The sequence below is a fragment of the Serinus canaria genome, chromosome 4 (assembly GCF_022539315.1).
Source record: "Serinus canaria isolate serCan28SL12 chromosome 4, serCan2020, whole genome shotgun sequence".
Classification (NCBI taxonomy): domain Eukaryota; kingdom Metazoa; phylum Chordata; class Aves; order Passeriformes; family Fringillidae; genus Serinus; species Serinus canaria.
In genome coordinates this window covers 44,971,929-44,986,213 of record NC_066317.1, presented here as the reverse complement: position 1 = coordinate 44,986,213, position 14,285 = coordinate 44,971,929, and the positions used below count along the sequence as shown (strand labels likewise).

At 40.9% G+C, this 14,285-nt stretch overlaps 2 protein-coding genes across 13 annotated transcripts in view; one reads left to right on the top strand and one right to left on the bottom strand.

Annotated features, from left to right (window-relative positions):
- The window catches only part of FIP1L1 (factor interacting with PAPOLA and CPSF1), a 36,805-nt gene extending 35,048 nt beyond the window's left edge, over positions 1–1,757 (top strand). For all 7 annotated transcript variants that reach the window (XM_050973686.1, XM_050973681.1, XM_050973682.1 and 4 more), the window contains 2 exons: positions 556–693; positions 1,427–1,757. In XM_050973686.1, coding sequence (XP_050829643.1) covers positions 556–693; positions 1,427–1,574 — 286 coding nt within the window. In that variant the 3' untranslated portion in view covers positions 1,575–1,757. The remainder of the gene's footprint in view (positions 1–555; positions 694–1,426) is intronic.
- An 880-nt stretch (positions 1,758–2,637) lies between these two features.
- The window catches only part of LNX1 (ligand of numb-protein X 1), a 148,846-nt gene continuing 137,198 nt past the window's right edge, over positions 2,638–14,285 (bottom strand). For all 6 annotated transcript variants that reach the window (XM_018926186.3, XM_018926201.3, XM_030238723.2 and 3 more), the window contains 4 exons: positions 13,415–13,592; positions 11,300–11,528; positions 4,388–4,546; positions 2,638–3,355 (listed from right to left, as the gene is read on the bottom strand). In XM_018926186.3, the coding sequence (XP_018781731.1) occupies positions 3,220–3,355; positions 4,388–4,546; positions 11,300–11,528; positions 13,415–13,592 (702 nt within the window). In that variant the 3' untranslated portion in view covers positions 2,638–3,219. The remainder of the gene's footprint in view (positions 3,356–4,387; positions 4,547–11,299; positions 11,529–13,414; positions 13,593–14,285) is intronic.

The window sequence follows — 14,285 nt, the reverse complement described above, 5'->3', positions numbered from 1 at the left end:
TGGCAATCCAAGAGAGAAGGAGAAGTAGAGACAGCACTAGCAATGGAGAAAAATTAATTTCAAAAGCAGCCCAAACATTTAATATGTTTTACTCTTTGTACTTAGTGTTTCCTTTTCTTGAAGTGAGTGTAAGGAAATAGATAGCTGTACTAAAATCCAATTTTAATTTACCCAAATTGTATAATAGTCCAAAGTGTGCTGATAATCGTTGAATGTTTCAAACACTGATCCGAAAACATTACTGAAGTTTATGTAGGATTGTATTTCCTTCACAGTTAGATACAGGTTCAAGCTAACAGCTTGATAACTCCTATATAAATTTGATGGGGCACTGATGCATTCTTTTTTCTTTCATTTTTAATGAACAATTTCCTTTCAGAACTGCATTAACTGCACAAGTTTAGTGTATAACACGAAGAACTTTATTGTCCTTTAAGCACTGGAGCTCATGTAGACACCCAGAAGCAATATTAAAATTTTCCTAACATTTCGCTTGTTATTGTTATACTCCTTGGTTTTATTTACTGTCCTGAAAATCTCTTCTTTCTGAATCAGTGATGAAGAACGCTACAGATACAGAGACTACGCAGAAAGGGGCTATGACCGCCATAGGACAAGCAGAGAGAAAGAAGACAGACACAGAGACAGGAGGCACAGAGAGAAAGAAGAGACTCGACACAAGTCATCTCGAAGGTTTGGTTTTTCTGTTTTTAATAGGATATGAAAGACTTGCCCAGTTTAAAAAAAAAAAAAAGTAAAAAAAAAAAGTAGTAAACTTTTAAAAGAACCCCAAACAAACTGGAGTTTTGTGGAAGACTGTAAACACTTGAATGTGCTATTTGGAACAAGTCTGCCATATAAAACGTGGACAGACAAGAAGCAATACTGACCCTGTATTGAGTGACAGCCAGTATGTGAACAGAAATTAGGACACTGGGGAAAGAAGGGTAAAAATGGTGAGTCAGGAAGGGAGGAAATGAAACTGACATTCAGCAGCATGAACAGAACAACTCAACAGTCATTCTTTGTAAATAAAATAATCCTCATAGTCACTTGATAGAAATAATTCTACCTGATCCATTTTAAGTTAGAAATAAAAGTTAAGTCCAGAAAATGGGGTCAACAAGAATGTCAAATTATTAAGGAAGGAATGCCAGTAGGTGTATGACATTGTTAAAAGTCTTGCTATTAGAATATGGGTTACAAATGGGAAAAATCATTCTATTTTTCCCCCCAAAAGTACAGGATGGATAGATGTATGTTCCATTCCAGGAAAAATTCAGTTCTGCACTGACATTCAAAAATTCTTGAGTTGGGAGCAGATGCCAGTTTTCAAATATGAATGCAGAAGCTGTTTTTTTGGTACTTTGTAATGAAATAGGCCCTGAAGTGTCAAGTATTTGAGGCATGTTTTCTCTCTATTTAGTAACAGCAGACGTCGTCACGACAGTGAAGAAGGGGATAGCCACAGAAGGCACAAACACAAGAAGTCCAAAAGAAGCAAAGAAGGAAAAGAAGCCAGTGGTGAACCTGCTCCTGAACAGGAAAACACTGAAGCTGCCCCTGTGGAATAGGCTTGTGTGATTATTTTTGCCTACTTGCATATATATTAGTGCCAGAAATAGATTACTATAAATCTTGTTATTTTTCTGGGAATTATAATAATTTGCTCTTAATCTTGTTCTGTTAGTTTGAAATCAAAGGTTACTTTGGTTTTTTTTTTTTTTGAAAATAAAAGAATGAATTTTTCATGTTAAGATTCTTGGATTGACTTTGTCTTTTAAGGAACAGTGAAACAGTGAAAAAACATCTTACATTTAGAGGTTTATGGTCTTACAATATAAGTAGGGCTTAAATTCTTTGTATTAAATTGTCTCCTTTTTTCATAAGCCAACGGGAAGGTCATTCTTTTACTGACTTTAGAAACAGTGTGCATTCATTTTATTATATACCCAACATCTGGAACAGAGTGGGTTTAGCAGAGCTTTTGGAGACTTATTTGGAAAGGTCATCTTTTACTACAGGAACACACAGGAACTGCAGGCTCTTCAAAAGCATTGTAATAACGTGAAACAGAAAAAAACCTAGGGAAAGTGGGAAAGGTGCCGATTGTTCTTAGCTGAATGGAACACCGAGCATGGTGATGATACACTTGGTAATTATGTCTGGTTTGTGTGGGTGCATAAGGATGAATTAAGCTGGATAATCGTCCCTGCTGCTTTTCAGTGGCTTAAGAGAGAGTTCATTTTAGTCTTTGTTCTAGGGGAACAGCTGCCCCTAACATGATAAAGATTAACAAACATATCCTCTTCCCACTGCAAGCTTGTGAGATAAAAACAAGACTGTGGAACATGAGTAATTTGCAGAGAAAGACAAAGGACTATTTTAAAAGACATATAAGACAATCATCACTTTCAGATTTACTTCATGCAGAACAGTATCAAGTGTGATTGATAAGGCAGTCCCACAAAAATTTTACTGCTATTCAAAAGACTTATTGATGGCATTAGCAGGGTGCAGTGCATTTCCTTAAAAGTAATATTCTATATAAAAATCCCAGATTTAATAGTATTAATCAGAACAAACCAGGGAAACGAGGTAATTTGGTTTTGGATGAAAATAATGTCTGTACAAGTACACAGTTACAGTTATTTTTAATTATTTTAGAAATTTCATTCACAGTTTTACAGACTAACAAACAGTACTTGAAAGTCTGGAAAATACCAGCTTCATGCTGACCATGAAAAGGTACACATAATCAAAGTGCTATTAATGTGTTGGATAAAAACCTTCACCTGATTATTGCAACTAGAAAAATTGAAAGAAATATTTCCATAAGTTATTCAAGGTTTTCTTTTTGTAAATCAAAATAAAGTGGGTGAGCAGAAGCTGTTGCTCCTTAAGTTTCATCATCATTATTATTATTATTATGCATTAAATAGATATATAGGTATGTATAAAAAAACAACAAAAAACCCTTAAGAACACAGGGAAGGAAGGACTTAAGTCTGTAGCTTGGATCACTCTGAAGTGATTTTCTGATGGGTGTCACTGCTTTGCCTAAACTTGACTTTTCTTGACATGCAGGTTGAAATTTCACAAACCTTTTCTTTATAAATACATACTTTACTCCCCCAAAAAGCAAAGACTGGTGTTCCTTTTTTTAAAAATGTTTTCCCCATGTTAAGATACTTGTCACACTCTCCATGACAACTTGTTTTATAAAAATGTGCCAGGCCAGGACACAATTGTGAGAGTAATTTTTCCTTTTAGTTCTTTGAGCATCCTTGCCAAGCAGGCATGCATCATTCCTGATGTGTTCCTGCCATTGACAGCAAGGAGGATGTCACCGCATCTGAAAAAATAAATGCAAGACAACAATTAAACAAGGTGACTCATCTTAAATGCTTTCAAATGCTAAAGAACATCCTTAAGCTGGGGGAAGGGAAATGACTAGTATGGTTCCTTCTCTGGCTAACTACTGTTCATGAATAATGGAATAAAGCTGGTGAAAATATTTCATTTGTTTGGGTTTCTTACAAATTTATCATTAATTAGACATATTTGAAAGAAAACATGATATACTTCTTCTGATGTTCATTCTGATAATTCATCATCACAGAATCATAGAAGGGCTTCAGTTGAAGGAAGGGACTTCAAAGATAATCCAGTTCCAATTTTTGCTCTGGCCAAGGATAACTTCTACTAGACCAGGTTGCTCAAAGCCCAAGCCAGCCTGTCGTTGAATAAGGAGGAGGCATCCACAACTCTGGGCAACCTGTTCCAGTGCGTCACCACCCTCACATTAAATAATTTCTTTTTAATATCTGGTCTATAACTACTGAATTTCAGTTTAAAGCCATTGTCCCTTGTCCTAGCACTGCATACCCGTGTAAAAAGTCCCTTTCCAGCTTTCTTGTAGGCCCTCTTTAGATACCAGAATGATCTGTGTTCTGAACAACTGTACCTTTTAAGCCTTGTTAATTGGTGTAAGTTTGTGCCATGATCATGCATTTACTCTCTTCAAGCATATTGGTGTTTGCAGGGAAGGTGTTTGGTTGGGGTGTTTAGAACTGGAGACATGGGAAATCTCTGTGCTGGCATGCTTTGTACTACCCCAGAGATCAAACTGACTCTTCTTTTAACTTACATACTGGTAGATTGCTAGACATCTGAAAACATTCTGCTATGAAGGCAGATCTGTTAAACTTAAGGATACTTGTGTCCTGTTTCCATATCTCCCAGAATTACTTCTGTATCAGTGAGTCCTTCCCCCCCACCCCATCCCTGCCACTGCCTTAATGAAAACATGTTTTTTAAAACTCCCACAGGTTAACCAGAAGAAGAACTTACTTAAATGCTACTTTTTTTAGATAGTAATCATTACCTAATTCTGCCATCATTATATGCTGGTGTTCCCCCAACAATGGATTTGATAAAGAATGGTTTGTTCCCAGTATGTTCTTCATAACCTCCTACGATGCTGAAGCCAAGACTTCCAGATGTATTTCTTCGTAATACAATTTCTTTGCAGCTGTACAAATATCTGAAATAAACCAGTTTAATTAAATGTCTTATAGTTAACTTTAGATTCTGATGAACCACTAATAATGAATCTGCCTTCTCATGGACCCATACACTGTTTTTAAGAGTTAAAGTAGTGCTATATTTCCACTGTATTAAACACCTACACTTCTCTTCTGTTCCTGTAGTACTGCTTTCCTGTTACAACCAGATAACCAGTTATCCCAAAAGTAAAATTAGTCTTGGGCTTAAGTATTAAATAAGTTTTTTTAATAGGGTAGGAATCTATGAAAATGCTGTGGTTGATGTGATGGAGAAAAGCACTTAAGCCTGGATTTAATGTTTGTAAATCAGCAATTCAAAAAGCTGTATTTCTTCTACCTTGTACACCCCAATGACTTGTTTATCTTCCAGATATGAGCCTGTATGTGATTAATTAGGTCAAAGTGCTCAGGCACTTACTACTGTGGTGCATGTCAAAATGAAATAATTTTAAGGCCAATGGAATGAACTACAAAAATGACAGATTACACCAAGACAGGTATTGGTGGAATTAGGGATCCTGAACTTTTCTTGTTGAGTAATCTGATAAGTCACAGCATGGAAGATGAGAAACTTATCCATGTGAGTCAGTGCTTTGGAGTACTGAGTCTGCTCTCAAGCAGATAGCTTGTCCTTACTGTAATGATTAACACAAGATTTTGTAGTAAGTGAACTGAAATCTGCTTCTGTCTCCATTTGTCTTTTGAATGTATTTTATGATACTGTATGTTATGTTCATCAATGCTTAGGTTCCAAAAGTAGGAATAGGGGACTATTAATTAATTTGGGGACTGTTAAATAATTTGTTTCCTTTTTTTTTAAACCAAATTAATTCCATTTGTTAGAGAGTGAGTGATGAAAATTCTGTCTATAGTACTTTACCATCTTATCATTAGTGGTGTCCCCAGGAATGCTTGAAATTTCTGAATGACTAAAAATATATTTGCTACTCCAAATCTTAAAATATAGGCTGACCTACAGCAGCCAACTGTTACAAGCTCTATTCAGAGACTTGTTATGTTTCTAAGAAGCACCTGACACTTCTATAGGAGGATAAACAGCCTTTATCTTAAAGACTGACATGCCTAGTGTTTTAAAAATTGTGCATTTTAAAATAGTGCATTTGCTGTCTTTCACAGCATAATACTAGATTAGTCCCCCAGGGCCTACAAATATTCACCTGCTGCCAGGATGGTAGGTATGCAATATTTGCACAAGAATTCACTGGTTGCTAATGTAAGAAACAGGTGACACTTGCTTCTTCCTGAGCAGCCAGGCATTATTACTTTACCATCTGTGGACTTCTTCAACGTGCAAAATCACTTAGACCCTCAATGTTTAATGGTACTTATCAAGGTCATGACCAAGCAGTGCCAGGATTCAGCCATTAGTGTCATAACTCAGGGTTGATTTTGGGGCAGAGGTCTCTGCTGCCCAGTGCTACACTCACTGCCTCAAGGAGCACATTCCTGAAATTGAAAGATGATCAGCTAAATCCCAATGCCATAGAAAAGTAGTAGGCAGGCAGGTAAGGACAGGAGGTTAAAAGATAGTGAAGCCAAACACACCTTATGTGCATTCTATACATCCAGTCTATAAGGTTATTAGTTGCATGGTCTCCATCAGTCCAGAAAGCATAAATATATATTTGCTCTCAAAGTGTATGATAAATTTAAGTAAAACAGACACAGCATAATAGCATTAGGATTGTTCTCTCTGCCAGAGCAGAGAAAATACATGGAAACCAAGGAACAGCAGAGAACAACTACTCTGTTGTGACTCCAAACCCCTGCTCTGCCTTTTGCCTCACCAAAGGGACAGACTAGATGTAACCTGCTGTGAGAAGAAGCCAGTGGAGACATGGAAGTCAGGAGAAGAGGTGCTGGTGTGATGGTCATTTTGGGAAATCCCCTTTTCTCCCCTTTTCACACACAAAGTGTTTACAAGTTTGTCTTCTTTGGTTTCCAATACCCAAATTGGTAATTAAATATTTTTAGTTCTGAAAGTCTAGTCTGCTTTGGCCACGACAATAATGAGTGAGATTTTTCCCTGTCTATTGACCAATGAGTTTACTCTTCCCCTTTTCACTTGCCCTGCTGTTGGTGCAGGCAAGGTCCACCCCATCATGACAGCCATAGCTAAAGACTGACTCTTAAAATAATAGGAGTGTCTAGAATGTGTTTATGTCTTTGACATTTTCTGATCTCCATCCTATGGGATAGAGGTATAAGCATGGCAGTGCATCAGTGCTGTTTGTCAGCACTGTCACAACTGTGAAAGGCAGGCTAAGCTGAGGCAAAGCTGTATGGAATGCTTCCTCCAAAGAGTTCAGTGCCTAAGCAGAGATGCCTGCTCTGCCTAAGCAAGGAGCAGCCCAAAGGGAATCCATTCTTTTAGGGGTGTTTAATCATAAAGACAAGCTACAAAGTACCATAGAGTAAAGAAAATCATATGAAGATGCTCAGTGTGTTTGAGTAGCTCATATTTCTGTGATAATGAAAGTCCCAGTCTGGGTGTTTAGACGCAGTCAAATTAGCCATAACCCACTCAATGGCAACCAGTCTAAGGAGAACCATCTCCTTGGAAGAGAGCAGCTCATAGTCTTCAGCCTTTATCACTAAATATTCCAGAAGATGAGGATAAGAAATAATTTATGTGTGAACCTGCCTCTACAAGATTTGGGGATAGTCAGTGTCTAGCCACAGGGTCTTATCCTGAGCAATACTACAACTAAGCATCAGTTACTGATGCATGAGGAATTTAATGGTGCTTGTTTTCAAGTAGTTAAATGTTCAATTCCCTGCTGATTTTCATAAAGCACAAGTAGCCTTATGCTCTAGGAGCGAAAACCAGCCCAGCTGCAGGAGGATTTCAGCACTAACAGCTATGAAAAGGATAACTCCCTCCTCCTTCCCCATTAGAGTATACAAAGGGCAGCCAAGTAAGTAATATTTGAGAATTGTTTCCACCAGCATCCTACAGCCCAGACTGAGTTACTTTGGAGGTGTTTCTGTCCTAATTTCATGTTTTACATCTTGTTCTACCCCAGGTTTGCAGAATGACTTTGTCCACCTTGTCTCTTTCTCATCTCACTTTACAGATGAAGAAAAGCACTTGTGTGAAGTACAAATGTTTGTAAATGTTATGACAGGACGATCTAAAAAGTATTCTAAGTACTAGCTGAGGGAAGGAAATGTGCGGAGAGCAAAGAAAGGAGAGCAGGCAAACAAGCAAGGGTAGAAGCAGCATCACAGAGCTGGGGAAATGCTCCTCACCAGCTGTTCCCCGTTATTTCCTTTGTGCATGCTTCACAACAACATGTCCCTCTACCAATAAAGGAGTTCTGTCTTCCTAAACAACAAACAATTAAATTAGCTACCCTGAAATAAGTCTTCAGGCGAGAATGCTTAAGGTCCTGCATCACTGTTTCCTCCCGCCGCCCAGCCTGCAGCCCCTCCGCTTGCGTGCAGGCCAAGTTTTGACAGATGTCAGATACACATGTGCACGTATTTTATAACCACCCCACATTGGATCGTACTACAGAAAGAACAGAGGAGCTGTTTATGTGTTATTAAGCCATACAAAAGTGGGAGAACCCAATTCTAAGAACTCACAAGAAAAGGACAAACTTTAAGTGAGATTCACAAATGTTAAACCAGCAAGATGGCTTTTCCAACGCTTTGAGCTTTGGTGCAAGGGATCAGATCACTTGTCTGATTCTGCTGCTACCAGCTTCATCCAGAAAAATTATAAAATTCCCTAATTCTCAATATTTGTGCCTCTTGACTGTACCCATCTCTGTAATATGCATGCAGTCCCTGGGAAATGAAGAGTTCTGTTCTAGTATTGAAAATCAGGCATTTACAGTAAGCTACTTTGAATCTTGTAACTATTATTAATGTTAGCCTGTTTTCTACTTCACTGGTCATGGACAGAAGTCTGTAGACATGCTCTAGTATTTAGTTCAACTCAACACATTTCATGGTACCATTCACAGGATTTTCCTCAAAATTTCATGGATTTGGACAAAGAAGGAAAGACTCTCCTGTCCCCTCAGTTTCCTGAGCCTGATGATCATCCCACTCTAAATTGTGAGGTCAAGCTGCCTCTGAGCACCCCACCTTGCTTGCTGTGAACAGATACACACACTGCACTGCCAGGGCTTGTCTTGAGCCACATCTTTCCCTTATCAAAAGAATTTCAATAATCTACTATCCAGCTTCCTCTTTTTTAAACCATGCCTGTTCCTGGCCTACCAGTTTTACTGCCTTTTCTCTTTGCTCTATTTGTCTTATATAGGTTTGCCCCTTCCTGCCCATCTCCCCAAGTACTTTGTATGATCCTGCATAGTAATGATTTTGACATTTCTACTTTTCTGTTAGCTGTACCAAACCTTCTTAGACTCACATATCTTGGAGCAGTCCTTCTAGTAAATTGTTTTAATTAAAGTAGGTGATTCTTCAACATTTTGCCCCATAACTGCACTTCAGGCAGTTTTTCAAGATGGACCTGTCAGACATCTATTTAGACAGAGTATAATTTTCTCTAAGAGCCTGGAAAATGTCACGAAACTGCTGACAATATCTAGTGAGATGTGATCCTTGCCAAAAGCAAACTGAAAGCCAGAGAAAGGTTAAATGCTCAACCTGGAGCACAATGAGTTAACATGATACACATCCTCGTGAGAGAACTTGTTGAAGGACTTTCAGACATCTGATGTGGGCCCTGGAGAATCAGAACAATAAGTGAGTGAGCACAATTATTCTGGGGAAGACTGGAGGGTCTGCTAATACCTAGTGAGCAATCCCAAACCTGATCCTCTTGTGCCCCTACTCAGCCAATCAGTTGCCAATAAGAAAACAGAGCACCTTTGTTACTGTCACATCTAACGTGCACGGGTCCCTGTCCCAGGCGCTAGTCTGATGTTCAGAGCAGTGTCCCCACTCAGCATACCAATGTCCCCATGTCTCTTTGAAGGAGGAGGGCCATGCTGTGCTCTGTGCACGGCCTCACAGCTGGGGATGGAGTTACAATGAGCTCTTGTCTTCAGCCTTGCTGACACTGGGGCTGATTTTCCCTCAGACGAAAAGAGCTGGAATGCCTTTACTCATGCAGCCTTCAGAGGAGGAAGGCTAAAGTGAGCTCAGAAACTGTTTCTAAAACAGGAAAACCCATTTGATTGCCAAACTGGAAGTGGAACTGAGTGATGTGAACTCTGAGTGCAAGCCTGCAGTACTGTGGAGCTCTGTCCTTCATGTCCTCTACCATGCTAAGGTACTGGGAACTTCAGGCAGCTGTGAGTAGAAGATGATGACCAGGTAGCTCAGGATTTCGACACAGCCCAGTGAAGGTGGCATAGGCAGGGTGTGATTGTTTCAGTGCATCTAGCAATGGATGGTGATAGAAGGCAAGACTCAGCACTGCAGATTGCAGCATCTATAAGGCCTCTGGTCTGTTGCTGTCTCTTCACTGAGAGCATTACCCATGCTCTAGTACCTTCACCGTGGTGCTGGTCAAGCTCAGGAGAGCAGAAGGTGGCAGGAATGAGGATCTTCTTGGGCCTGGGAGTCTTCAGACACTGAGTGAGGAAAATTTACCATTGCCTGGGGTAGCAAATTAAGGGGTATCCATTTACTGCATTTTCTTTTTATTGCTTTTCTTTCCCAGGTGTAAAGAGGTAGTCCTCCCCAGTGGAGGAGGAACATTTTGCCTGTGGGTTACAGACACACAGCCTTCCTTCTGCTCTTGCAGTGCTTCAGCACATGTTATACAGTCATTAACATGAGACCAAGCCCTGAAAAACATCTGGCCCTCACAGCAGACCTTGCTGCAAGGTGAATGAGTTCAAAATGGCCCCAGCTAGAAAGAGGGAAACCTGTTATGCAAGAGTAGGAAATGAAGAGGAGCCCTGAAACTGTGCCTAGGGAAAAGCCCACCTGTTCTGCAGGCCATCTTTTCCTGCCCTCCTGTAAAAGAGACACACTGAACTGCTGCCAGAAATAGGAGTATAGTCAAGAGGAACTTATAAGATAAATTCTTCATTCCTTAAACTGAGTGTCGGTTTCAAGTCTGTGATCCCAGCTTTGCATATTCACAGATTCTCAGTGTGTCCTCCTTTCATTCTTTCTGGAATGTCATGGGAGCTGTAGGTATTAGACCGCGCACACTGAGAGCTTAGCGACAGGCGATGTGGCTCTTATCATCCTTGCTGAAAGGACAACACAGCTGCTTCCTGTGTGTGACAAATGGACTCCTTTCAGGCGGGGGTGGGGTTAAAAGAGGTGATTTGGAGATACTGGCCAACTGCACGAACTTTGCAACATCTGGGTAAAGTCAAACAATTCAGCTGGATTTGGCTAAGGAGAAGGGCTGTGCAGCCTGAGTGTTGCAGGAGGGGTATATGCCTTCTGCAGGGTGGCTGAGCCTAAACTCCAGTTCAGCAAGCTCCTGTATCCCTGCAAGGTTTTCCTTTCACTCCCTAAGTGCCAGATATGTTTACAAGATTGAAGCAATTCAGTATCCTATCCTCCCTCGCAATGGGAACTGCATGTCTATTTTGCCATGTACACGTACCCGTTTACAAAAGGGAGGTATTTAGAGTCAAGTCAGTGACAGAGCCTGGATTTAATTAAGATGTCAGTGCAATGAATCAAGCCAAAATAAAGTATTGCCAGAAAATACAAATCTTTCCTCCCACTCCCCCTCAGCAAGAGGTTGCAATCTGTGAGCTTACCGTGGCAGCCCCAGCCACATAACCCAGGACGGTGACCACTCGCTGCTCTCGGAGCTCGCCTGTGTGTCCTCGGGGGCTGGTAGGTGACCCTGCTCCTCCTGGGCTTCACATGCTCTCATCTCCAGGGCTTTGAGCACCACTGAGGAGTTGGTGTTCTTCAGCAGAGCGACGGCCTCACTCCGGCTGACTCCTGTCAGATCAATGCCGTTCACGTTCAGGAGGATGTCACCTGAGAGCAATAAAACGGATGATAAAAAACCCTGCAAGTGTTTCCAGGATCCCCTCCCCACCTCCACAAACAAGTGAGTCAAATCCATGGCCAAGAACCGGCTGCCTGACGAGGCTTTTTGTTATTCCTATCGTTTCATGGAGCATATGCTAGTAAACATGCCACAGGCATGAGGGAAGATTCCTGCATACAGAAACTTTGCGCGGCTGGACAGAGGGTTTGTCCTGGTTTCTTTCCATGTCATCTCCTGCATCTGGAGCTGAACAAACAGCTGGGGTCCTGCTGTACCAACAAGCTTTGGTACTGGTACCTAGTACTGGTCTGGGTCTCTGGAGTCCACTTCCAGCTAACAGCATTTGTACTCAACCTAAGCTTGAAATCCAGCAGCTCAGTGATGTTTTTTTCTCCCAGCTCTCCCTTAGCAGAGGACTGCCACTCCAACTGTCTCTTCCTAGTTTGCTTCATGGAATAACATGTTGTTATTTTCACATTAATGCCTGTTTGAATGGCTGCAAGCCAAACCATTTTTCTGTATGCCTTATTTATAATATAGGCACAGCAGCCACAGAGAAAAATGCAAAGATGACCTCAATTACTACAGGAAGAACAATAAAGACATCACTAATGTCATGCAAGCGACCTCAATGCCAAGTGCTCTGCAACCCTTCATAGCAGGCTCCCATGCCAGGACTTTCCTGGGTGCCCTCTGTGCTTGGCCTGGATGCTTCTCCAGGCAGAGACGTATCACTGGCAGTCCAGGCACTGCAAATGAGCATTAACCCCTTCTCATTGTCTGTCCCCAATGAGAAGGACAACAGTCTAAGAGCTGCTCTAAATCAGAGGCCTGTGGTGCTTATATAACATCACATATTCATTTGTTTCTAATTTTATCAAATTAACTAGGCTGAGTTTTCCATGCTGCCTCATGATGAATATCTTTTGGAAAGTGTATTCCACTGAGAGGCAGTCATCTCCCAGCAAAAGGAAAGGGGAAATCTGCTGGTTTGCTCCTGTTGTTGTGTTCTCACATGGGTTTCATTGAGTAGACACAAAGAGGAAGATCCCATGTGTGCCAGTGCTGGGCACTGAGACCCAGGCTCCTGGGATCTGACTGGGTTGCAGCTATTCCTGCCCCATTTTTGGGTGCCTTCACTTCCCTCAAAGCCAGGATTTCCCTCCAGCTTCCAGGAAGTGACTGGACTGAAGGAGAATATAGGGGATGAAGGGTAGGTGAGCTGGGTCGTCGCTGGATGCAGGCTACTGAGGGATTTGGTTCTTGAGGATGTAACATCCTCAAATCTGAGAGTCTCATCTTTCCTCTGCTGCCTGGCTGTTCCCACAAAACCAGATGATAAAACATGGTCCTCATCTTGCCCTAAAAGCTTATTCACGCAGAAGGGGAAAAACTATTAGCTTTATCATTCTGTTACATCAGTAGCTAAATTGGTTTAGGAAGCCAATATTTCCAGACATGAGGCTGAGCCACAAGGCACTAATATGGCTTCATATATAATGGGAATTTTGATCCTGATATTTCATTCAAATTCATGAATGCAATGACAAATAAACAAAAAAAAATTAAAAACACATGAAGGTTGCACAATGAATGTATCAGGAGTTAGGAGATGGTGGTGTAAGCTAACTTGCCTGTGAAAAGTTATTTATCTTCTTTTTCCTACAGGAATATTCCTATATCCCACTTCACAGAGATGATTATTGCTGCATATTGTGCCTTTTCTGGTGGCTGACTTGAGACCCTCTAATCCGACACATCCCAATATCTACAGGATTGCTGAAGATGTCAGAGTGTGAAGTTTTTTCACTATCCTGCGGTTTTCAAAAGAAGCTCTTGATTTAAATCAGGCTTTCAAAATCCCCCTTTTTACCTGTTTTTATCCTGCTGTCTCTGCTGATCACTCCTCCAGGTTCCACACTTATCACATAGATAGGCAAATCCCATTCCCGGTTAGATGCTCCACCTGCCACAGTCATTCCCAGAGATTCCATGTGATCTTTCCGGACAGCCACCACCTTCTCATGACAGGTGACAGTGTGAAGTGTGCTCTGTGATGGAGAAAATAACAACAAGAAACACGTTTTGTGGGCATGGCGACCTCCCTGACAGCTTTGGCATTTTCTATCAAAACAAATATTCATGGAAGTAACATCAAGACACTTCCCAGCTACCTGGCCTGATGGCTGTCAGGACTGCCTCAGGGGCTTAAGCATCTGCAGTCAGAGCTACCACCAAGGTAACTGTGCTTTAATAGTTAAAGTCAGGCACTGCTCCCTTGAAAACTAGAGTTGTCTTAGTGCTAAGGCTAATAGAATCAGTTCCTTGAAACGTAAATAAGGAATTTGATTTTAAAAGAAAAAAAAAATTCTTGATAATAATATCACTAGTGATCATCATATCTTTTACTATCAGCTTGTGCTTCTTATCTTGCTGCTTGCAGTCTGAGCATCATCTGTATAGTTAGTGAGAAGTAGTCCTCTTGGATTTGAGGAATGAAATTATTTGGGACATACTAGAAGAGACATATTTTATTTGGTCTTCCAGATATCTGTGTTTCTATGTAAGTTGTGGGTGGAAATTCACTTGAAGAATAAATGTTTCTGTTCAGGAAAAGAGAAGGACATTTACAGTGAAGAGCCAGCAGTTTCCAGGTGCTCTTAGTGCTTCTGCTTGAAGGGTCAATTCAGGACAGTCATCCTTACATTTCTGCATCTGAGCAGGAAAAGTTAAACGCACACAGC